Genomic DNA, 26,974 nt, shown 5'->3' with positions numbered 1-26,974 from the left:
CGTATTAAATTATTAGTACCTGGGCGACCGAGCTTTGCTCGATTATAACTATTTATTGTAATATGGTGGTGTATAGGTGATAATCTTAAATACATTTTTTTACTAAATTAAACTTGTCTGAAACAATAAAAATTAAAAAAATATATAAATAAACTTGAACATATAAAAAAAAACAAAAGTTAGTCACCGGGCGAGATTCGAACCTGTAACACTCGTTTCTAGCCGTCCGCGTCTTAACCCGCTGGACCAGACGGACAGTGGCTGGCTACACGAAATTAGCGACCATATTCTGCGTCGAAAGAAAAACGCATAAAAACTCGAAAACACGCGTTTTCCCAAACATAAGACTAATCTATATCGATTGTATAAGTACCCCCAAAAACCCCCATATACCAAATTTCAGCGAAATCGTTAGAGCCGTTTCCGAGATCACAGAAATATATATATATATATATATATATATATATTATATATACCAGAATTGCTCGTTTAAAGGTATAAGTTATACTAAGTACCTAAACCGATATAATAAAATATTTTTTTATGGGTACATGACTTTATTTCAATATCTAAAATACTACCAGCTTATGGATACAAACCTATAAGTACAGTTGTGTTCATTTCCAATACTTAACAAGGTAAATCTTTTATACTACTAAAATTAGGTAAGTAAGAACGCAATCAATTTGTACCTTATTTATAAACTTAAATTTTTAATACAAAACTGAGAATATGGAGTACGATGTGTTCACGATCTGAAAAAAATAATACAGAACAGCATTTGAGTCAAATTTTACAGAATAGATGTTCTCAAAAATCGTTCTTTTTTTTCTTCCTCGCGTTGTCCCGGCATTTTGCCACGGCTCATAGGAGCCTGGGGTCCGCTTGACAACTAATCCCAAGATTTGGCGTAGGCATTAGTTTTTACGAAAGCGACTGCCATCTGACCATCCAACCCAGAGGGTAAACTAGGCCTTGTTGGGATTAGTCTGGTTTCCTCACGATGTTTTCCTTCACCGAAAAGCGACTGGTAAATAACAAATGATATTTCGTACATAAGTTCGGAAAAACTCATTGGTACGAGCCGGGGTTTGAACCCGCGACCTCCGGATAGCAAGTCGCACGCTCTTACCGCTAGGCCACCAGCGCTGAGCGCCTTATTGATGACTAAATTGCATAAACGTTTCAAATAACGATTCTTACCGATAAATACGATTGATAAGAGAGTTCTATGACTCCACAACTCTTCATGATGACAGGCTTCTAAAAAAAATACTATTTATTAAATAAATGTTTACATCACTAAAAAAGTTATACCTAGTAGGTGTGTTTATCGTCAGAAAATTAAACCAACCAAAATAACACCTTTATACAGGGTGAAATTGTTATGTTTGACCATACGCTGAGGGGTGAATATGTGGGTCAAACTGAACAACGTTTACTATGGGGCCAACCCCGAAAACGCGAATGGGAACATTAATTGCATGTAAAAATACGCAAGTAAATATAACGGGTTAGTACTGATTGACTAGCACGTTATTTTCTTGCAGTATAGCAAAGTAATATTTCTGGCTTTAATTAGCATGGATTTCCGCAAAGTAACGCCTGATTCTATTAATTACCCCAAAAACAGATGCAGAGATGCAATTGCATAGGCATTAACCATTTTGATAGTCCTCCGTCTACACTAGCGCCCCTAGCGGCAAAAATAAACGCGTTAGCCCTCATTACGTGTAAATATTGTGTGTAGACAAAATAAAATAATTATACCACCATTCTAAGCATTACCTGACTTTGGGCCATAGCAATCAGGATCAGTCGTCGGATACGATATGAAGACTGATTCGTACAGTTCTGCCATCCTGACTGAAAGATGGCCGTCGGCAAATTCCCTGCCTGAAAAAAAAAGAAAGTTAAAGCATGTCCGCTTTTCTAAGACCAAGGTAGCCATTAGTAAGACTATGGCGAACTTAATGCTATAACTTCCTGCTGCTAAGCTGACATACTGTAAACTTGCATTGTATTTAAGTGAATAAATGAAATAAATGAAACGTACATAGGTATCTGCAATTTCGTTTTCTTCAGAAAGTAAGTATCACGTGATTCCTGATCACCTGTCATAGATCACGAAGTGTGGGACACCGCTGCCCGGACCCTTGCGTGAGTCATCCTAAGTAGTTTAGTTATTTAGTACATACTTACCTCAACGGTGATGTCTCCCGCGCTCAACATGATGACTCCTGTGCTGAACAGCATGCTCGCGAAGGTAGCTACTATAGGCAACACGTGACTCAGGGCACGGTCGGAATTCTGAAACATTGTTTATTATTATTCCTTGTTTTTTTGTTGGTAACTTCGCCCAGGTTAACTTTTGTAGCCAAGTACAACCCCTCTGGTTTTGCCTGTTTTCGTCTTCATCTGCTCGTTAGCCTCCTATATCGAAAAAAAAAACTGGACAAGTGCGAGTCGGACTCGCCCTCCGTGCAAATATAATTTGATTTTTCATAAATTTTTAGTTTTCAAGTTTTCCCTATAGTACAGTCAGCATCAAAAGTAGCGGATGAAACAACGCGCCAAAAGTATCTGATATTCCGTATAACTTTTCCAAATGTAGATAATTTTCTAAAATTCGCGTTCAAAAATATATCTATAACAGTTTTAGTTGTTCTATATTAAAGACATCACTTTTTGTTAAGCTGTTACAGAATGGTAGATACTTATGAAGCGTTATTTGATCCGCTACTTTTGATGCTGACTGTACTTGTAGTGTAAGACTATGGAAGGTTTGGAAGGTGGAGGTAAGGAATGGAATCTCCATGTACCAAAAAATGTCATCAAAAAACCTTAAATAGGTGGCGCTACAATACCTAGAATACTTGAAAAAAAAAATCGTAGACAGCGCACTTCACTCCGTCAATAACGCCTAGGTTCTTAGCTACTCTAGCGCTACCCTGGAGATATTTGGAACTATTATTTATAACTGACAACTGGACACTTTTGCATCAGTTCTGCCTATGGAGATTGCATTCCTTGCCTCTACCTTCCATATGTAAGACGATATTAGTTGCCAAATTATAGGTCAAAGGGAAGTATAATTACTATAAATTTTTATTCCCTTCAGGCGAAGGCTAGACGTACAATAATTACTGTGTTTAACTTATATTTATCAAATATCGTGATAGGTACTTATCCAATGATCGTTTAGTATATCAGATCACAATATTTATCACGGAAATCTAGATTTCTGGATTCGGGATTAATCTCAGCGTGTAATAAATATTGTGATCTGACTACACTACACGTACACACCATTTCCTTCGGCTGATTGTGAATCCAGTTAATAATTATACTATATCAATACGTCTAGCCTTCGCCTGTAAGAGTGTCAAAATATAGGCTTTGTGCGGCATAAACGGCCGTACTTTTATTTGACGTTAACTTAGATGTTTGTTTTTTTACATCTTGAAGGGACTGTACACCTGAGGCCTGAGTAAGTATATTTTTAATTTCAACTCGATACCTCCACGTGTTCTCAAGATAAAGGATCTTGACAGACAGACAGACAGACAGACGGACGGACGGGACGGACGGACAACAAAGTGATCCTATAAGGGTTCCGTTTTTCCTTTTGAGGTACGGTACCTTCAAAAATACGCAAAGTGCCAAGATGCTAGACGGTACCTTAAACTGCGACATGAGCAGCACAAGCACGCCAATGTTGACGATGATGTGTCCGCTGAATACGTTTCCGCAAGTTCTCTGCACTTGTTGTGCGCACCTGATAATTCAATAAAAAGAGGAGGCTGGTTCTAATAAAACAATTTGTCAAAGTCTTGATCTCGATTATGATATGATTTTAACACAGTCTGCGTGAACAATAACAAGATCAAAACCTTAATCAATTCTCATAAGAGAAGCGACCTCTGGTACATAGTTCCACATTTTTTAGAAGAGCTTTTGTTTTTAGGGCATGTTTCATGTGTTAGAAGAGCATTTCGATCAGTAACTAGAAAGTCATTTAGCGAAAACAGTAAAAGTTTTTTTTTGCGGATGGAAAACTTTGCAAATGGGGCGTTTTGTTGACAGGACGTTTTGCGATCGGGTAATTTAGAAAAGGAACATTTTGCTAGAGGAACAGTGAGATATATGGTTAATGATTATGGGGTTGCCTGGACAAAGGTAAGCATTTGACCACAATTTCACCTGTTGGTAAGTGCCGATGTGCTTATGATGGAGTATGCTTACCTAAGAGGTGTCTATTCACTCTCGATTTGAAAAAAAAAACCGTACAAGCGCGAATCGGACTCGCCCACCGAGGGTCCCGTACTTTTTAGCATTTTTTGTTATAGCGGTAACAGAAATACATCATCTGTGAATTCAACTGTCTAGCTATCACGGTTCATGAGATACATTCTGGTGACAGACGGACGGACAGCGGAATCTTAGTAATAGGGTCCCGTTTTACCCTTTGGGTACGGAAACATAAAAATCAAGTTATAGTGAGCTGGGAATAGAATGACAAGTAGTGAGTTTTGCTATTTGAAGAATTTCCCCTTAATGAAGCGGTTTTTGCCTACAAAGTTGTTTGGGCTAGTCATCAACTCCACATACACTTACCAAATGGTGGTAGCATGCAATCTTACACCAAGCTTAAGAGCTCGCTCAAACTTCTCTTCCTTCTCACTTTGACTGATCCTCTCATCAAATATACCCGCGATACTCGTAAAGTACACCTGCAGATTCATATACTGATGGCTGAGAGAGATAGTTACAGGAAGGACTATGAGAAAGGCGGTGGTAACTCGGAGCATCCATAGCCACCAGAGGACGTAGATGCCGACGCGACCGACTCCCGCGAGGAGTGACTGGTCGTGGACCTCGGGCCAGATGGTTATCATTGTGACGAAGGTTCCATCTGTAAAATTTGCGTTTCTCAACAGCGATGGAAGATTTTTAGTGTATAAAATTAAATTAAATACGACCGGACGATTGACGACCTGTTTGGCCTAGTGGGTAGTGACCCTGCCTACGAAGCTGATGGTCCCGGGTTCAAATCCTGGTAAGGGCATTTATTCGTGTGATGAGCATGGATATTTGTTCCTGGGTCATGGGTATTTTCTATGTATTTAAGTATTTATAAATATTTATATATTATATATATCGTTGTCTAAGTACCCTCAACACAAGCCTTATTGAGCTTACTGTGGGACTTACTCAATTTGTGTAATAATATGATTTATTATCAGGCAACTAATGCCCCTTCCAAACGAACATCCATACCTACAATAATAAATCTAAAAATCATTTCGGCAACACAGTTTTCTGTTGCGTATTTATGTAAAAATCCTTGACAGCTACCGGCTTAAAGGCATCTCTATCGTCTATAAAATCATTTACAGTGTAGTACACCTTACTCAACAAGGAACGCTTAGTATGTGATTTAAATTTGTTAAGTGGTAAATTCACTATATCAGTGGATACTTTGTTATAAAAACGTGTACAGTTCCCGACGAAAGACGTACTAACCTTACGGAGGCGGTGGGCGGACACAGCAAGCTTATGTTTAGTTCTAGTGTTATAATTATGGATATCACTGTTCAGCTTGTATTCGTGGATGTTTTTCCGAACGTACATAAGATTTTCAAGTATGTATTGAGATGCAACCGTTAGGATATTTGCCTCTTTGAATTTCTCTCTTAGGGATACTCGAGCGCCCAGTTTATATATGGACCGAACATCTCGTTTTTGCAGCACAAAAATAGTCTGAATGTCTGCCGCTTTTCCACACAACAGAATTTTAAAGTATACCAGCCTAGCCGTCTCTGTTTCTTAGCTGTCTGATTCGCCTCACTGAATTAGGCAGCAGAGCTAAGCTAGAGTGGCTATATGTGCATGCTACTGCAGTTTTGAGTCTAAAGCGACTCCAAGGAAAACCGTTCGATCTTCATATTCCAGCGTATCACCTTTTATCTGCAAGTGCTTCTTAATCTTGTTGTTGTTTACCTGCTTGACGTTCGGCAGCGTAAATTTGATGCACTTGGTTTTCTTGGCGTTCAAAAGTAAGTTATTTGCCGTAAACCAGTCTACTTTGGTAGATAGTGCATCGTTAATGTTATCGAAGCTGTTTTCCTTTCTGTCTACTTTAGATATAAGAGAAGTGTCATCTGCAAATAACACACTGTCATGTCTATCTTGCACTAGTTTTGGTAAATCGTTAATGTATACCAAACACAGAAAGGGACCAAGAATTGAACCTTGAGGCTCTCCAAGGGCTACCGGAGATTGAGTTCGATTGATAACTACCCAAGTAGCACACGGGGTGGGAAATAGCTCGTATATCATATCTATTTAGATACTTAAGTGAAATATATAGCCATGACTAAGTTCTATATAGGTGGAAAGAACCCATATAGACCCACTATAGACCAAAAAGGAGAAAAATTGCAGCCTATTTTTGGTTCTAAATTGAATCCATAAGAGATCTTTTGATTACCTTAAGTTGCAATTAGAACTATGGGTGACAGTTATGCGCAGTGAACGATTTATATTGAACGAATGAATGTATTACAATTTCAGTTCGGTCAAGGAGTGATAAATGAGACGCCCAATTTCCTTTGAGTGGCGTGGCAACAATTAAGACAATAAGTTGTGTTTTTTAAAAGTGAATGTGATCTGCCATTTTAATTTTGGATGTACATATCTGTTCGGTAAAGTGATGAAAACTTCACGTTATACAGGAATTGAAATAAGCACGAAATCCTTGCGAATGATTTTTTACTGTGAAACTATAGTATGGTTTCTTTGTAAATTTCGATGCGCCTTTGATTTTATCCAGGAATATTTAAAAGGAGAGTGCTAAATCAAATGAGTAATTGATACTGATAAGAAATAAAACTGTTAAAAACCTGACCTAATGATTGTAGGTTACGTACAATGTTAAAGTAACATCGTCACAACTATCAAAGGTCTGTGATTATGCGTCAGTGTGATAAAATTCTGTTAAAAATAATTCATTTTCAAGGACTCCATTTGTAAACATGGCGGAACAAAAAATATTTTACAGTGTTTATTTTCACTTATTTGTTCTCTATTTAGAACTATCAGGTCTGAAAATCACTTATTTGTATCTTGCGAGTGGCAAAGCAGTGAATGCTATTGACAGAGGAGGCGTCGCAATAGGAAAAATAAATTTGGGGGCAGGGTAGTGCCCCCGCCAAGACGAGCAAAGCGAAGCGCATGGCCTACCTTTTCTAAAAGCGCTTCGTCGTTTTTTTGAACCCTCATAACTTGGGTTTGGATTATACCAGATAAACAAAATTCTCGGGATATAATGTCAATAGAGTGGACTTATTAAGCATAAAAAAATTCAGATGCATAGCTCTCATACTTAAGATTTTGTTCGTATAGGAAAAACCCCGTTTTCGTCACTGACTCACTTCACTCACTCACTGATGATCACCAAAACCCTTGGGGTACTTCCTGAGGTCCTAGGAAGCAAAAATTTGGTATGTAGCATAGTATTAGTATACAAACAACAAAAGAAATAAAAAAAATGGAAATTTATAGCCCTTAAGGGGGTGAAAAGGGGGGTGGAATTTTGTATGGGGAATCAATAACCGCTGAACCGATTTAGATGAAATTTTGTGTATAGATAGTTTTTCCTATAGGGAAGGATATAGAATAGTTATCAACCCCAAAATCACCCGTAAAGGTGAAAAGGGAAGGAAAAGGGCATTAGGGGAAATAGAAGAAAGTTTGTAGGGGGGATCAGTAAAAAAAGAAGATTGTATATAAGATGCCAGATACGTATTTCGGGATTCTTAATAGTAAATTTCCCCCAACCATTATATATGTAGGTGATAAATATTTAACTATTTGGTTGTACCCATTGGTATGTATTTCATTGTAATGTGTAATCTTCTTATTCCTGTAATGTATTCGTGCACTACCTGTCACTAAAGCTTTTTGTTCTTTATATCCTGCTACCCTAAGGTTGTCTGGAAGAGATCGCTCACAGCGATAAGAACGCCTGTTGCTACCTTTATTTACATTGTAAATCTGTTACTGAATTTTTCTTCTGTGGTCCAAAAAAGTGTATTTACTCTACTTACTTTACAATTTATATTAGGGGATGGAAGATTTTCATGCTTATAACAATACACAAAGAAGACACAAAAAGAAGTGAAATCCTATCAAAAACATTTTCATGGAAAATGTTGCCTTGACGAAACTATAAGGCTCACACTGTCAAAAAGTTATCAGATTTCTTGTAGAGCTAAGCTTCTAAAGGATGACTCACGCTACACAGTGCCAGGACCGGGCCGGGGCGGACCGGAGCGAGCCGTCACACGGACTTTCAGGAGCGCCACCGTCGCCGGACCGTTCCGGGGCCGGGGCGACCGGGCCATCATCTCTATATTATAGTATCTCTATGCGTTGACACTATCGTTGAGTCTCCGAGCGCGAGACAGGCCGGGCCGGGCTGTCCGAGCTCACCGAGCCGTCCAAGCAACGGACTGTTCATGACAAATGTCACAAATGTCAATCATATTGAAAAAATTGGTTCGATGGGAAGCAAGTCGATATAGAAATAAATAATAAAATCAAAATATTGGCCCTGGCTGCCATAATAGCTGATGAAGAGAATACTGCATACTCTGGGCAATTGTGCATTTGGACATTTCGCGGACACTTTCGGAAAAAGGAGAATTACACAACATTATGTGAAGAGCTTTATTTCCACATGACCCGAGACTCTTTCGAAGCCACCGTGTTCTCTGCTTAAGGTAATGGAAATACAATGCGTGTATATTGTCTCAAATAATCATGTGCCGAAGCATATTAAACTATTAAAAGGAAAAGGGATGACCGGTTCTCCATACAAACATAGTCCCCATTTTCCTCTCTGGATATTGATATTCCCTTCGTTCTACATCCAATTTTGTAATAGTACATTACGATACAAGTGCGAAAAATAGGAAATTCGAAACAAGTGGCGATAAATTAAAACACGACCGAAGGGAGTGTTTTAAATCGACACGAGTTGCGAATTACTTATTCGCACATGTATCGTACAACGTTTTACAGTACATGGCTCTTTAAATGTTCGACACAGTAACGTAATATGCTAATTTACGCACTAGTGCGGTAAAGTACCTCTAGCAACATATGTACTGTAAAAATATTATCCGTAATGGGAACTACGTTTGTATGGAAAAGCGGTCTCGTTTTGAGGTAGGTAACTAGGCAGATTACTTAGAGATTGACTCATCACAAGCTGCCCTAAGTGCTTCTTAGCGAGTAGACAGGCCTATTGTTTTTCAGTATTATTTTCTTCTATTGAGGTGTGCATTTGTGTTGTATTGCAAAAATATATCCGTTGGGGTTCAGTGATACCCGATAGATATTAACCCTGAATCACAAATGATCATTTTGCTTAATGCCGCGTTTTTGCATTATTTTCTCCCATCAATCCTATCATAGTTTCAGGAATGCATGAAAAACTTAAGTTTAAAAGAGAAGATATTTAAAATGGCTGTTAGGAATACCACAACATTTTAAAGTATCGATATAAGATAATCATCTACAAACATTCAGCTACAGAGAAATACGCGTACACCACTAAGAATGTCGGTGGTGCGCTCTCAAAGTAAAAAAAAGAACTGTTAAGTTCGGTACACTAAGATAGAATTGTCTAACAAGTACAAAAAATAAACTACTTACTGGCTTACTTACTTCTTGCGAAAAAGGAATTTTTGATCTATAATACGAGTGGGTTAGGTAGTTGAAATTTACAGTGTGCATTTTATGGTTCCGTAGGCAAAATGGCAAAAACCCTTACAGTTTCGTCATGTCTATCTGTCTGTCTATCTGTCTGTCCGTATGTCACAGCTATTTTACTCAAAAACTATAAGATAACCAAAAGATAAAAGTGGAAAGTAGGTATTTTTTATACTACGTTGGTGGCCGGCCTGATGGTAAGCTACTACTTAGTTTAGAAGTTCAAATGTATAAAAATATAATTTTTAGGCACGCCATACATGTAACTAAAAGTAAAAAGGTTATTCAAGTAAAAGAGTATTAAATTTAAGATTTTTTTTAAGTAAGTGAGATGGCAAAGGAGTCTTGCGTAGCCCGTCATGCTAGCCCGAAATGATATGAACGCTCTGACGTCGGGCTACAGCGGCGGCCTCATATTGAGAAAGTCGGGCGTAGCCCTTGTGCTATGCGTGCTCTAAGGCCGAGGGCCCCCTCATAACAAATGAATCGGGGGTAGCCTTACGTACCTAAGTAGCTTCCTCATACTAAAAAGTCGTGCAGAAGAAGATAACAATATAATTTTTTCAATATGTCAATTCCAGATTTCCTGTGTTTCTTAAATGTATAGTAACATGGCAGCAGTTTTCATCTTTAGGGTTCCGTACCCAAACGGGACCCTATTACTAAGACTCCGCTGTCCGTCCGTCCGTCCGTCCGTCCGTCTGTCACCAGGCTGTATCTCATGAACCGTGATAGACAGTTGAAATTTTCAAAGATGACGTATTTCTGTTGCCACTATAACAACATAGTATTGTGTTCCTGCCGGTGAGTAAGGTTGCCAGAGCTCAACGAGGGGAAGGAGGGTTGTTAGGCTCGGCAACGCGCATATAATTCCTCTGCAGTTGCAGGCGTACATAGGCTATGGAGACTGCTTACCATCAGGTGGGCCGTATGCTTGTTTGCCACCAACGTAGTATATAAAAAACCAAATACTAAAAAGTACGGAATCACGTTGGGCGAGTCCGACTCGCCCTTGTCCGGTTTTTGTATTTATTCGTAAGCTTGCATTAATTGCCATGGCACTTTAGGCTTAGCTTGTAAGTACAGTCGAGGAAATTGATTCTTTAGCAGTTAACGTGTCACGTTACAATGGACAGCTCTTACCATAAGTATGTACAGCCAAATTTACTTGAACCGCAAGTTGCTAAAGAATCAATTTCCGCGACCGTACTAATAGGATATTCTTTGCTAATAGGTCTAATAAATAATATGTTGCGGACTCTTTTCTTAAACCTTTTTACTTGTATACTTTTTACGACATTTGACGCTGTCATGTTATTCAAATAGGTAGTAAAATAAATTTGACAAGAGAGAAAATAGTGATCTTATTTACAGAAAGATACTTAATGTATGAAAAAATAAGCAAAAATAAGAATGAATGTTTTGTGAGTGTGAAACAATTTTATTTTATTTGACAAATAGAGCACTGCATTGCATTAACGATTATTATTATTTTAATTTGTATGTCTTTCCCATCACGGAACAATGGTATTCCGGACCTTTGAGAAGCGTGCGCCGAGCCCTAACCTAACGTAGAGGCCCTTTTGACACGTTCATGAAATGTAAGATGTACACCGAGCTGATGCTGCCCTTGCCCATGTCATAGGACGCACGCAGAGGCAGGCCCGACAGGGTGTAAGGACTATTGAGAGTTGTTGGAATCTAAAATAAACTAGGTTATTGTGTGAAAGCGATGGGCTAAACACTGAGCTATGGGATAAAAAACCAGACGCCTGCCTAATAAAACGGTATACAATTTTATTTCCGGCAGACGACACAAAAAGCGACATCTGGGATGGCTCAAGAGTAACACTGGTGTGAGCGGCTCAGGGGTATCGAGAGGCGTGCACCGCTTTCAACCCAGTGGCTGTAACAGCCACTGTGCCAACTCGCGTCTTGCACTTCCACCCTTGGAACTTATAGCTCTAACGACTCCACCCTGGCCGGCCGGCCAAGGCAACCCAGAAGCAGATAATCCTGTCCCACCCACCCTCCTTCGAATGACAGAACTCCCTAGGAACACTCGGGTACGTGAGATCGTTACTCCCCAACTGCATGCCACAAGCTGCCCGAAGTTGACTGATTGCACTGGTAAAATCAGCGGGCCATAGATTATTAGTTTGCAGTTCCTAAAAGCCATTGCTGAAAGGATGTGTATCTGTCATATACAAAAACAATGGGTAGACAGTCTCAAAGTGTATGTCTTATGATAAATAGTTTCATGCCGCAGTAAAATAATGTGATTTGTAGTATTTAGTTTTAAAATATATTTTTATAATGTGTATGCTAATCTTAAGGTATTTATCTATGGGCCGCTAGTTGCCTGAAATAAATTATGATAGATAGACGGATAGATGGGGTGTTCTAAGAGAAAGTCGCTTTGAAAATGCTTTTGGCTTGTATGGCAGCTTCCTCAATCAACTGCGTAAAGCTCGAGAAAATACTGCCAAAAGGCTAGGCTAGATAATAAGTTTTTATAAAATAAACATGTCTTTATGGGACCCATAACATTGAAGCAATACAAAAGTTAGAAATGAGAGTCAAATCTGACAATCGTTATCTACGCACGAAACGCCCCTTATTAAATGATACTTGATCGTGACGTCATGATTAAGTTTAATGCGTTTTATTTGCATTGCATTTACAAAAAGAGGAGCTTTCGAGTTTCGAGGATTATGTTTTTAAAATACGTGTAAGTATATTACGTAGGTTTGTTTGTATTGATTTTTTGATTCTAGAAATAATAGTTGTATAACCTTAATATGTATGTAGGTAAGTACTAAGTACATAAAAGGTACCGAAATAGGTCAGAAGAGCAATAAATTCAATATTACTATACAGTATATCCAAAAAGAGCGCTATGATAAGTAAAAGTTCCTTTTTAGGGTTCAGTACCCAAAGGGTAAAACGGGAGCCTATTACTAAGACTCCGCTGTCAGTACGTCTATCCGTCTGTCACCAGGCTGTATCTCGTAAACCGTGATAGTTAGTTGATATTTTCACAGATGATGTATTACTGTTGCCGCAATAACAACAAATACTAAAAACTACGGTACCCTAGATGGGCGAGTCCGGCTCGCCTTTGTCTGGTATTATTTAAAATATAGGAGGCAAATGAGGAAAGCCCATGAACAGAGGTCGTACCTATCATAGGATAAGTAGATATATATGTACAAAGAAACAGCGGTATGTTAAGTAGATTTTTTTTATATAGTAGGCAAACGAGCAGAGCCCATGAACAGAGGTCATACTCTTATCATAGAATTGGTAGATATGTACAAAGAAACAGCGCTATGTTAAGTAGAATCGATTTTTTTTAAGTAGGAGCTAAACGAGCAGAACTCATGAACAGAGTTCGTATCATAAGATTTGTAGATATGTACATAGAAATGGCGCTATGTTAAGTAGAAGTATTTTTTTAAATATAGGAGGCAAATGAGCAGAGCCCATCAACAGAGGTTGTATCATAGGATAAGTAGATATGTACAAAGAAATGGCACTATGTTAAGTAGATTTTTTTTTTTAATATATGAGGCAAACGAGCAGTGCCCACGAACAGAGCTCGTATCAGAAGATTTATAGAGATGTACAAAGGAATGGCGTTATGTTAAGTAGAAGTATTTTTTTAAATACAGGAGGCAAACGAGCAGAGCCCATGAACAGAGGTCGTATCATAAGATTTGTAGATATGTACATAGAAATGGCGCTATGTTAAGTAGAAGTATTTTTTTAAATATAGGAGGCAAATGAGCAGAGCCCATCAACAGAGGTTGTATCATAGGATAAGTAGATATGTACAAAGAAATGGCACTATGTTAAGTAGTTTTTTTTTTATATATGAGGCAAACGAGCAGTGCCCACGAACAGAGCTCGTATCAGAAGATTTATAGAGATGTACAAAGGAATGGCGTTATGTTAAGTAGAAGTGTTTTTTTTTTTTTAATATAGGAGGCAAACGAGCAGAACCCATGAACAGAGCTCATATCATAAGATTTGTAGAGATGTACAAAGGAATGGCGTTATGTTAAGTAGAAGTATTTTTTTAAATACAGGAGTCAAACGAGCAGAACCCATGAACAGAGCTCATATCATAAGATTTGTAGAGATGTACAAAGGAATGGCGTTATGTTAAGTAGAAGTATTTTTTTAAATACAGGAGGCAAACGAGCAGAGCCCATGAACAGAGGTTGTATCATAGGATAAGTAGATATGTACAAAGAAATGGCACTATGTTAAGTAGAATTTATTTTTTTTAATATAGGAGGCAAACGAGCAGAGCCCACGAACAGAGCTCGTATCAGAAGATTTATAGAGATGTACAAAGGAATGGCGTTATGTTAAGTAGAAGTATTTTTTTAAATACAGGAGGCAAACGAGCAGAGCCCATGAACAGAGGTCGTATCATAAGATTTGTAGATATGTACATAGAAATGGCGCTATGTTAAGTAGAAGTATTTTTTTAAATATAGGAGGCAAATGAGCAGAGCCCATGAACAGAGGTTGTATCATAGGATAAGTAGATATGTACAAAGAAATGGCACTATGTTAAGTAGAATTTTTTTTTAATATATGAGGCAAACAAGCAGTGCCCACGAACAGAGCTCGTATCAGAAGATTTATAGAGATGTACAAAGAAATGGCGTTATGTTAAGTAGAAGTATTTTTTTTTAAATATAGGAGGCAAACGAGCAGAACCCATGAACAGAGCTCATATCATAAGATTTGTAGAGATGTACAAAGGAATGGCGTTATGTTAAGTAGAAGTATTTTTTTTAATATAGGAGGCAAACGTGCAGAACCCATGAACAGAGCTCATATCATAAGATTTGTAGAGATGTACAAAGGAATGGCGTTATGTTAAGTAGAAGTATTTTTTTTAAATACAGGAGGCAAACGAGCAGAGCCCATGAACAGAGGTTGTATCATAGGATAAGTAGATATGTACAAAGAAATGGCACTATGTTAAGTAGAATTTTTTTTTTAATATAGGAGGCAAACGAGCAGAGCCCACGAACAGAGCTCGTATCAAAAGATTTATAGAGATGTACAAAAGAATGGCGTTATGTTAAGTAGAAGTATTTTTTTAATATAGGAGGCAAACGAGCAGAACCCATGAACAGAGCTCATATCATAAGATTTGTAGAGATGTACAAAGGAATGGCGTTATGTTAAGTAGAAGTATTTTTTTAAATACAGGAGGCAAACGAGCAGAGCCCATGAACAGAGGTCGTATCATAAGATTTGTAGATATGTACATAGAAATGGCGCTATGTTAAGTAGGTAGAAGTATTTTTTTAAATATAGGAGGCAAATGAGCAGAGCCCATGAACAGAGGTTGTATCATAGGATAAGTAGATATGTACAAAGAAATGGCACTATGTTAAGTAGAAGTATTTTTTTTAATATAGGAGGCAAACGAGCAGAACCCATGAACAGAGCTCATATCATAAGATTTGTAGAGATGTACAAAGGAATGGCGTTATCTTAAGTAGAAGTATTTTTTTTAAATACAGGAGGCAAACGAGCAGAGCCCATGGACAGAGGTTGTATCATAAGATTTGTAGATATGTACATAGAAATGGCGCTATGTTAAGTAGAAGTATTTTTTAAATATAGGAGGCAAATGAGCAGAGCCCATGAACAGAGGTTGTATCATAGGATAAGTAGATATGTACAAAGAAATGGCACTATGTTAAGTAGAATTTATTTTTTTTAATATAGGAGGCAAACGAGCAGAGCCCACGAACAGAGCTCGTATCAGAAGATTTATAGAAATGTACAAAGGAATGCAGAACCCATGAACAGAGCTCATATCATAAGATTTGTAGAGATGTACAAAGGAATGTATGACCTATTATTCACCTCGTAAATTATTTGCAGATGACTAAATAAACACCCTGTATATATTTGTTGTTGTATCAACAAATCAAGCATTTACATTAAAAAAGTGAGTGACATTTAATTAAGTGGAACTGCTGATGAAGACCAGACGGAACACCTCAACTACGCGTATTTCACGTTTGGCGATATCTTCTTCGTTGAGATTGTTCTGCAACTTATTTTTTAAGCTTCATTTTAGTCAAGATCTATTTCTGATAATGGATCCCAGGAATAATGGATGAAACTCTTCAAATATTTTACATATAGTATCTTTTTATATTTGCATTTAAACAGTGATATTTGGTGAAACGTGTTCATGAAGATTAGAATATAATTTCTCCTTGACAAGTATTTTACGAGTTAGGGCTTAGGTATATTATATGGGCTTACCTATGGGCTATTGTTTTTCATTCAATAGTTTACATATGTGAAAGAGAAAGTATAACAATATGCTTGTTAGACTAAAATAGCTTTAGTTTTGTTAATTTCAAAAACTTAGTAGGTGATAATTATAACATAGGTATAGAATCTTCAAAAATAAAACAGTAGATACAAAGCAGGTGTTATTGGCCCGTCTTTATATATAGAAAATCGATGGCATGATTCCTAGGAACAGATCTTCGTATGTGTTATAGTTTCAAACTTTCCCATACTGAACGATCTAAATAGGCCACCATGTATACCCTACGGAACATTTTATTTCGTTGGATGAATTTAGGGTGTAGGGGAGAAACTACCCAATTATGAGCTACTTACTGAAAACTATCATTAATAGACAATTGTAAGGATATTTAACATTGCCAAAATAAGGTTAAAGGTGCCCTCTAGTAGTACTTAGTCGATATTGTGATACAATGAATGGTATTATAAACATTTTTCTTTTTTCATATACTATGGACATTCCTCGATGGCACCAAGCTGCAACCGGAAAGCGATGATCACACGGCAAATAAAATCGTGAAGACTGTAGCAGCCACGTCTAAGGAGGATGAATGTATCCACATTTAATATTTTTTATTTATTTTTTGTTTGATATGTAAAAATGCACGTCAATAAGGTGGCAAACTATTATTAACAGAGACCGGAATTATTGTGGCATTCTTGAACTGTCATAGAGAGTAATCATTTATCGACTTCGGGTACACATATATCGATACAACGTAGAACACAAAATATTAAAAAGTTATAAAGTTAATGGATATTTGACTGTAAAAGAAGTAACTGCTTTTTTGCATTTCTTTTTACTTATTAAAAAATAGCTCTATAGTTAGGGAGTACAAGTCCAGTAAGGGTTGCTAGATAGCATCTCTCCAGCAACTCTTACTGAGTTTCAACATAATTACTTATATTTTCAAGAAATGAGAGGGGTAAAAAATTATAACTAACCATATTATTCTCAAAATGTTGGATTGTTTTAAGCATGACATCAGTGGAATACATTTTGAGCGCTCGGATTCGGTGGTTAACAGTCATAGTCGGTCTTTCGCATGTATTGCCGTTATTCTTTAAAAACGGATGGGAAAGTTACTTACATTTTATTCACAAGAAATGCAAAGTAATTTAATCTTTAATTTATCACCTAGGAATGTAAAATTAACGACGACGACGACTTGTGATGATTTTGAAGTTTAAATATTTTTTGGCGTTGGTGTGGTAATTATACATTAATTCATAACGAGTTCAATTATTCACAACCAGTGGCAGTAAATTAAAACACGATCGAAAGGAGTGTTTTAAATCGAAACGAGTTGCCAATTATCTATTCGCACATATACAACGTTTTACAGTACATATGGCACTTTAAATTTTCGACATAGGCGCGTAAAGTGCTAATTAACGCCCTAGTGCGGTAAAGTAGTACCATATGTACTATAAAAAATGTTGTGTTTCAGTCGTTAGAAAAAACTGTTTAACCCTCGTGTCTTCAAACCCCCAAAACGCTCAAGATTTCCACTTCTCTAAAATACATAACTGTTTTAGCCAAAAATATTAACTGTTGAACTATATTGAAGGCCCGGTTCACATTGAGTGGCTGCACCACTGTGCACATACAAAGTTTATTCTAACTGTAACTTTTTGACCACATTATTTTCAATATTTCTCGATTTTTAGCGAGGTAAATTTTTTTTGATGTCATGTACCAAATAATACAAAAAAGGTACTAAAACTGGGAGTAAGCGTCAGGATGTCAGGACCATGATAGCTATTTATATCGTTATAAATAGCTATCATGGTCCTGACATCCTGACACTTACGATACTACAATACAGTAAGGGCTATAACCGCGAACCACTTCATTAGTTCATCTATTCGCCTCTCTATCACTGCGCGATCTTTCTTTGTGCGAAAGAGAGGCACATAGGCTTCCCCTTCCCCCTGACGAAATTATGCGTTCCACGTCTTAATCATTAATTTAAGAACAATAAAACATACGAAGAGTATTATTGTATTATTTCAGTAGTTACAGTAATAATAGGCATAAAATAGGGAATATTACGCAAAACTCTGCGTAGAGGGCGTTACTAACGCACACGGGGCCTACCGCGAAATGGAAAATCTAAATTGTGGTTTCTGCCTCCATCATTCTTGCATATTCGATAGACAGAGAGGCAGATAGGTAACGAAATTTCGTTTCGCGTTAGACCATCTGTAACCAAAACGCCTTGATGCATCAATGCCATAGTGAAAACTTGTCAAAAAACTGTTTAAGGCATAGTATGCATAAGTTACTCTCAGGTTTATAATACATGCTAGTGCTGCTCTCTACAGCCTGAAAAAATGTATGGCCTATCTATTTCAGGAGAATGCATCGTACGCGAGCAGTTAGCAATAATATCGCCAACGACAGATTGCAAATGAAATATAGGCACCTTTATGAGTAATTCAATAACTGCACTGAAATATGATGTTCGTACTCTCTGCAGGCAGATTTACAGAAGATCAGTTGGACTCTAAATTAAGTAAAAGAAATAGTTTCCCGTAATCTACAAATTTATTAACGAGATATTTCATTATATATAACTTCGTACGAAATGAAAAGTAATACGTGGGAATATGAGAAAAAATTAGTATATTTATATTAATTTATAACCTACATGCTCATTAATGAATAATTTTTACAAGCAGTAACATTACTAGATATCTCATTTAATATAATGCGACTAAATTACATTTCCGCAACACCTCCGTATTTCACAAAATAAATCAAGACATTATCCAACTTATATAATTTTGACGTATATATCCGAGTCGCCCGTGTTGCGACCGTTGCGACTTTCATGTAGTAACACCTAACATGGAAAAGTAAATAATAAAGACTGAATCTTCACGGATACCGCGTTGTTCAGGAAATATATATAGGTCAAATAAATACTTAACTAAGTCGCTTGTAATAAACCTTGCGTAGATAGATAGATAGATGTATAAATAGAATACTCTTTATTGGAACACCTCAGTAAAAAGATACAAAAGAAAATAAAAAACAAACAATTGATTAAATGTAGAGGCAGACAACAGGCGGCTACGTAACGACTTATATATACTTATAGTACGTTATTCTTTTGTTATATAATTTATTTCATTGTCAATAATATGATAATCCGACAATATGTACGAAACGGCAGTATTTAGTTCTTAAAGCTCTGCTTCTTCTGAACATTTTTTATTCCACTTCATTTACTATTAAAATTGGTAACAAATTCTTAGGCAACTTGTCTGGCGCTATCAACTATCTCAAGTAAAATGTGGAGCCAGCGTGACTAAAATAAATATAAGTACATTTTTTTATTGCTTTCCACAAAACCGGCAATATGTAGAATTGTGTACCTTTATTTACAGAAATTTGGTTTCATATAGAGATTGGCAGTCATTGTTAATTAACTTCTCTCTGCGCCGAGTAAAATATAACCCGACCAAGTAATGTATTGGCTATACCATCCATATTTAACAAACAAATTTATGACGTTTTGTAACCTTCTTATTTTGGCAAATATATACCGACACATCCGAGCATGCACATTGCGAAGGGTGGTATTCTGGTTTTTCATCTTTCCAATATCTTGGTCCAATGTGTATTTGCGTCTGACATTTTGCTTAATGAGAGAGTGAGACGCAATGCACATTGGACAAATATCTTAGACTAGTGGAATATCACCCGAAAGGAAGAATTGAGTCACCGGGTGGCCCGGAGGCTCCGAGAAGTCCGATTTTTGCTCATAGCATGACCGGCTAGTCTCCGGTCCGAGCCCGCACCGGGCCACTACAGAGCTCCGGTGATGACGTAATGCTTTCCATAGAAAACGAAGCGCCGGAAGCTCCGGCCCGGCCCTGCCCCTGTGTAGCGTGAGTCAACCTTAACTCTACAAGCCCTTACTTCACAAACTCTACACCTTAGTCAAAATATGTGGCTTGGCCGTTTCGTTACCACAAGTATACTTAGTGAATAAATTTTGCACCTTACGCCCATGTGACAGTAGCGAAACGGCCATGCCACATATTTTGACTCTTGTTGTAGAGTTTCTGAAGTTAGGGCTTGTAGAGTTAGAAGCTTGTCTCTACGAGAAATCTGATAACATTTTGTCAGTGCGAGCCTTATGGTTTCGTCTTGGCAACATTTTCATGAAAATGTTTTTGATAGGATATTATGTATATGACCTAATTTTGGAACTGTTAGATCGTTAGTGGTTTGAAATAAGTGAAAATAACTGCTTTTGGTTTTCAAGAACCTCCTATTGAGACTTAATTATGCGTTGGAGTGGCAATAAGAGTATTTCTAGCCCTTAAAGTTGCAATCACTTTAGGTTCCAAAAGGGCCGTAAAATTATCTCTTTAGCCACTATTGGTGATATACTACTCTATTATACTAGTCATTTGGAATTAAAAGTTCCAAATAAGGGTATGTTCCCACTTTTATGTAGAAGTTGCTTATAAGTGACTTTAGGGCCTTATATAGCACTATTGCTTCTTATTCAGTGACAATTTAAACCTGTATGCAACTTTAAGTAGCAAAATCGACTTTACCCAACCATAAGTAATAAAGTAGAAACAATAAACGTTCCTAAGCAACTACAAGTGACAGGATGAACTCATATACAGTTTTGAGTTGTGTTTAAAGGCATAAGTTTTATCAAACACTGTTAAACCACTCATTTAGAACATAAAGCTATAAGATAAGCTGCAAAATTCACTAATGTGCTGCTTGGGTACACGCTGAGTTCTATCTAAAAGGTACGATGAAATAAAGTCAAGGGCAGTAGCTTTTATCCCATAGCGGTTTGATTTCCTTTTTAGATTCTCAGCTGAGATCACATTGATTATATAAATTCAATTGATCTAAAAAAGCGCAAGCTTGATGATGCGCTTCAAGGCCCTATAGGAAACCGAAAGGCGCTTTTCACGTAGAGCCATAATCCGAAGGCCGGTTTTAAGGTTCCATAAAAACTAAAGATCCAAGTACACCAGCAACTTACGCCAAAGACCAAGCATCAGGATAGCTGAAATCACATTGATTTTATAAATTCAATTCCAAGCTCTGCTCTCCTGTAGCTCTCTGTCTTCGGCCTTACATGGAATCGGACGCTTCGGGCCTTCGGTCTCATCCGGAGCTCGGCCTTCGGCCTGACTCCAACATGGTATTGGTGCAACTTGATTTATCTCGCAAACCCGGCTTTTGGCCAAACGGAAGCTCCGATCCGACGTTCCGGGTCATCCGCTCTATGCAGAGCTCGGTCTTCGGCATCGTTTTTAGGGTCGCTGTCCGTCCGTCTGTCTATCTGTCCATCCGTCGGTCACCAGGCTGTATCTCATGAACCGTGATAGCTAAACAGGTGAAATTTTCACAGATGATGTATTTCTGTTGCCGCTATAACAATAAAAATACTAAAAAGTACGGAACCCTCGGTGGGCGAGTCCGACTCGCACTTGTCCGGTTTTTTTAAACACAGCAATTGACTAAACCTTAACCATTCTGACTTTCGGCCTCGCAAGGGAACGCGCCAAGGAGAGAAAGATTGGGCTTCGATAAAGAATAATTATGGGCCATTCAATGATCTTTTTTGATTTCGGAGCATAATTCAAGTTCAAGAAGATCTGTCTTGATTTCTTGATATCCGTATACATATCAAAAATGAGCCTAATTCGTTAAGCAGTGCTCATCCGGACGAGTTGGATGACCAAAACAGCGTATGCCTATATCGCACCAAACCTGAGTTCCATTAGGTACAGCCAGGGTTCAGCATCAGCTCTATTTTGGGTACTGCTCTCCCAAGTACTCATGAAGACGTGTCTGATGACCAAAACCGCGTGTGCCTATGTTGCACCAAACCTGAGTTCCACTAGGTGCTGCCAGGGTTCATAAAGAGGATGAGAGATAATAATCAGAACTTGTAAGTACAACTTCAGTCATGCAGACCTTTGATCCCTTGGACGCCTTTTATAAAATTACGATATTTATTCTTGTTAATTGTTAATGAACATAATTTATGTAGCATCTAAATCTAAAAATAAATAAAACTAATCTTAAAATAAATAATTAAAAACTATCCCCCTGCGGCATGGTGCCGTAGATGCTGGCAGCATTTCCTCGTTGTATCGCAATACTTATTCTCTGTGCGAGGAAGCTGCCAGCTCTACGATCACCGGTAGCGTCTGCTATTTTTTTGGATAATTCCTTGAATAGTGTAAATGCATTCGGACCCCACGGGCCAAGGGTCTCGACGCCAAAAGGTACGAAATCGTATTCGGGGCCGAGACCCCTATATTTGATCTTTTTTAATTTTTCGGCCGCCTCTGCCGCCGCGCCGGCTTTTGCTAATTGTTAATTAGCAATCACATTTTTAATTTCTATTAACATTTTATTTAATTTATTAATGGTGTGTGACGGAATAACCATTAATACTTTTTAATTGTTAGTTGTTCGAAATAAATTTATATTAATGCAAATTAATGTTCAATGCAATTGATAATTATTTTCCTTTCAAAGGTTAGTGGTTAATTTTAATTAACCTTTTCAATGTGTAATTTGTAATGGTCAATTCCATTAACGTTCGGCCAACACTGCTACACGGTTTTATAACGAATTCCTGCTGGGATCATTGCGCAGTTTATAAAACGGCGTAAGCACTGCGGTTGCTGCATGGACATAATGGGCTTTTAAAATGTTTCGCAAACACTTCGGAATTAAACGCATAAACGGAATAGGTACCTATTAAAATTATTGTAACTAAGTATTATTGTGTAGGTATCAAAACGTAGCATTTACTTTGAGAGATAAGTATCTTAATTTTTAACAAGCAGAAACGCCTTCGATCGATGCTATTAAGCTTAGAATAAATTTAAAAGTAGAAGAAGAAGAAAGAAGAAGAATCCCAGATCCAGTCCCAGATCGAGACCGCTTGGCAGGGTGCCCAGAAGGCTGGCTGCATTGCCCCTCTGGATAGCAATGCTTATCCGCTGGGCGAAGTACAGGCCAGCCCTCTGGTCACCCGAAGCCTCTATAAGGCGTTTTGCTAACTCCTTATAGAGGCGGCGCGCGCTAGGCCCCCACGGCCCTAGGGTTTCAACCCCAAACGCCGCAAATATGTAACTACTGCCGAGGTTGACATACTTGCGACGCTTGAGGCTTTCGGCCGAGGATGCAGCCGCACCAGCGTCAACTTTGGTGCCTGTAATATGGGACGGTGCCAGGGTATCTACGCATGTAGCATCCCAGACAAGGGCCGTCCCATTATCCAAGACACCAACGTGATTCCATCAGGCCTCTTGCCATCATCCCTGACCAGGCCGTTGGGCTCGAGGACCGCCGGCACCTTGGCACTAACAAAGGCCCTACGGATGACGTCATTGATGCTGGCGTGTCGAGGTATCCTCCCAGCACTTCGGCTGCAAGCGAGGCCGTGGTGGCCTAGGTTGTCTACCATGACGCCGCATTAGCATCGGTGAGGCATGTTTGTTGATGCTCCTATTCTAAGGCAAGTGGCCAACCGGAAAGTTGAGTTGTCCAGCAAAGTTCCTATTGTTGGTGATGGAACCTGCAACCACAGACCTGACTCCCACTCCGCTGTCGCAATGAGACGAGCTCGATCTGTTGAACTTAGTGCCGACTCTAGGAGGCTGTTCTTTGTTAGACGACAGAGAGGCTCGTCCCACTGCCTTTGCGAGCATGGGTTGACAGGTGGGTCTGTGTTGGGGCATGTTAGTGACCATACGTTCTTGGCCTCGGAACAGTGCGCAGCCTCCAGGACCCCAAGAGAAGGGGCTAAAATTTTCCCGATAAGGTTTTGAGCACCGTGTACCGAAGCCAAGAAAGCAGGTAGCGCCACGCTGGAAATTTTGCGGAATTTAAAAGTTAAAATATTACTGCCTTAGGTGAGACTTGAACTCACGGCCTCTGGATAAGATAAGATAAGTATCTGTTCGTAAGAACTATTACATAATATGTGGCATTTGTTTGGAACACATAACTACGGCAAACAATTTTATTGTCGGAAGACAGGTTTGAAGTATTTATGTTGGTAAGTAGTATATAGTATATTCTCTTACCTGAAAACAGTACCTGAGCTAATCCTTCTATACCGTAAAATACGAGCGCATTAAGGCAAATAACCACAAACGCGCTCACGTAGATTCTAATGCGCTTCAGCATGACTCTCTCTGTCTCCTCATCGTTGAAATCCTCCTTTAAACATACAGCTAACGTAAAAAGTATTTCTGTCACAGTTTCCTTATGGTGGCTCAGAGAGAGTGTGAAAGAATACAGAATAATGTGTGCAAACGGCATGAAAACGCGGTCATATTTCTGTTTCTCCGTCAGATTATTTTGAGTGAAGAATGACCCTATCTCTGCCATCATGAACAGAACTATTGCTACATTTATAACTTTTGAAATTCTCTTATACGCATTGAAAACTAGCTTCGGTATATCGTTATCGTCTATCCAGAAGTTCATGCCGCTGAAAACGTAGATAACTTTGTCCAGATTATGGAATAATTCCGTTGTTTTATTTTTCCGATATTCTCGGGACTCCATCTTCGCGTTAGGTCCGAAGGTAAGTTGTAAATTGTAGGTTTGGTTGAGATTTGCCTCATAATTAAAGTTTAATTTAATTCTAGTAATTATATGGCTTAATTGCTTAATTGACACTCAATTTGAAGATATTTCGAGATTTCAGTGGCAAGGGTTATGGTGATATATTGGTGATATAATTAGTCATAATAGCGACTAATTGCCATCAGGTGGTGGGCTCCACGATCGTAATAGTCTAATGATGGTTATCATCATTAGACTATCATAGGGGACTGTTCATTATTACATTACGATGGTAAAAGTTACTTTTCTTGATATCAATAGCCAGGTCTTCATCATTCACCATGTGACATGAAGTGCCACTGTCGATTATGAAATCAGGGGCTGAAGCAGTCGCAGTAAATGCAGCGGCAAGCATGGTGTGCCCCTCAGCATCCCGTCGACCAGCCTGCTCTCGTTTCCGCTTAAAGCTACGGCCCGGGTACATCCTTACACTACGTCCAAGAGAGAGGTATGGGCATTGTGAATGTCATCTCGCTTTGTGTGGTAGGGCACAGCCAAAGGATATCATTCCAGATCTAGAGCAGCGCCCAACTGGGGAAGTACCTCCACCTTACAGAAAACCGCAGCCAAATAACAATAGATCCTACTCATAGTGTTGTGTTCCTGCCGGTGAATAAGGTTGCCAGAGCTGAACGACGGGGGCTTAAGGGTCGGCAACGCGCGTGTACCTCCTCTGGAGTTGCAGCCGTACATAGGCTACGGAGACTGCTTACCATCAGGCGGGCCGTATGCTTGTTTGCCACCGACGTAGTATAAAAAAAAGCTTCGCATTAATGAATGTCCTTGTTTCTTGTAAAATGTACAGGTCATATTCTTCTTTTTAGGATTCGCAGTGCATGCCGATGAGGACTCTGTTTTGCGTCGGTGATCTTCTTGCAACAACAGCATTCTTACAACATCAGAACTTAGGTTATTGGTTAGACGTGCGGTCTCTACTACGTCAAATTCTTGAGGTAATTCTGACAGTAAGGATCTATGCTATTTCAGCGTCGTCCACCTTCTTACCTATGTCTTCAAGCTGCTATACCAGACGCATGACATTATCAATGTAGTCGGACATGGAGAATAGTGGGCATACTCGCACGATGGCGCTGATGAAGCAGTAACACTCTTCGATACATACCCTTATCCTCGTAAAATTCAGCGAGTTTCTGCCACGCTTCTCGCGATGTCTTACAGCCACGCACGTGCTGATAGAGGGCTGGCTGCAGCGATAAACATATCCGCACCAATGCCCTTTCGTCGCGATCAGGATCCTCATCGCTCATCGGTACGTTCCACGTACTTCGAGAGTAATTTTAGTGTCAAAATCATCTTCACTGCGAACTTACAATTAATATAAGTGCTGATACCTTCAAGCCGCTCAATTGAGGTTATGTTTGTTGCGCCGATGTTCGCCGTCGTCCTTGCAAAATTCTGGTCTTCAGCCATTATTATTTTCGGTAGATTTCAATCGCCTTGCCTTTCTTATTTAGTGTCCTTGTCAAGGTAGATTTGAGGAATGCCTTTGATAGCCTTGACAGAGACACTATGTTAAAGCAGGTTTTGGAATTTGTGCCATCTCTGTACCCATTTTTGTATCAATGTTATTCTGCCCCTTCTAATCTTTACTTAAAGGAGGGATTAATTATGTCACACAGGATGGAGCACAACAAGGTGATCCTTTGGGTCCCTTGATTTTCTGCCTGGCCATACAGAAGACCATTGTCAAGCTCAAGTCTCCGCTTAACGTGTGATATCTTGACGATGGTAATATTGGGTAAAAGCCGGGCGAAGTTATGGAGGACCTACATCAGTTGGTACCAGCCTTGAAAGATGTGGGTTTAGAGGTGAACTCAACAAAGTGTGAGCTCTTTACGTGCGGGCCGATGTCGGAATCCCATTTAGATGATTTGGAGCCTTTATTGCCTGGGGTTAGAATGATCGATAAGTCAGGGTTATCTTTCTTGGGGGTGCCTATTTTTTGTGACGTAGTAGGCGCTGCTCTACAGGTCAAAAGAGATGCTCTCGTTCGGATGTCTGTGAAGCTGGGATATCAAAGTCTAGCAGATCACGTTTTTATTGGAGTTCTATTAGCATGCACCATAGTTCTAGAGTTCCGGATACTTTATAGCAATAGTTCTGGCGTTTTTATCATAACAACCAATACTATGAATTTTTACAAAATGATATGCTAACTTCCTTCACATA

At 38.7% G+C, this 26,974-nt stretch overlaps 1 protein-coding gene across 1 annotated transcript; it reads right to left on the bottom strand.

Annotated features, from left to right (window-relative positions):
* Positions 1–521: 521 nt before the first annotated feature.
* Positions 522–26,965, bottom strand: LOC133520862 (uncharacterized). Its single transcript, XM_061855553.1, has 7 exons — positions 24,238–26,965; positions 4,618–4,915; positions 3,682–3,778; positions 2,203–2,310; positions 1,789–1,896; positions 1,204–1,263; positions 522–755 (listed from the first exon to the last, which is right to left on the bottom strand). The coding sequence occupies exons 1-7, from the start codon at positions 24,722–24,724 to the stop codon at positions 714–716; spliced, it is 1,200 nt and encodes a 399-aa protein (XP_061711537.1). The 5' UTR covers positions 24,725–26,965; the 3' UTR covers positions 522–713.
* Between the last annotated feature and the right edge of the window lie 9 nt (positions 26,966–26,974).

Source organism: Cydia pomonella, chromosome 8 (assembly GCF_033807575.1).
Source record: "Cydia pomonella isolate Wapato2018A chromosome 8, ilCydPomo1, whole genome shotgun sequence".
In the NCBI taxonomy this organism is placed as follows: Eukaryota; Metazoa; Arthropoda; class Insecta; order Lepidoptera; family Tortricidae; genus Cydia; species Cydia pomonella.
This window is presented reverse-complemented; position numbering and strand designations above follow the sequence as displayed.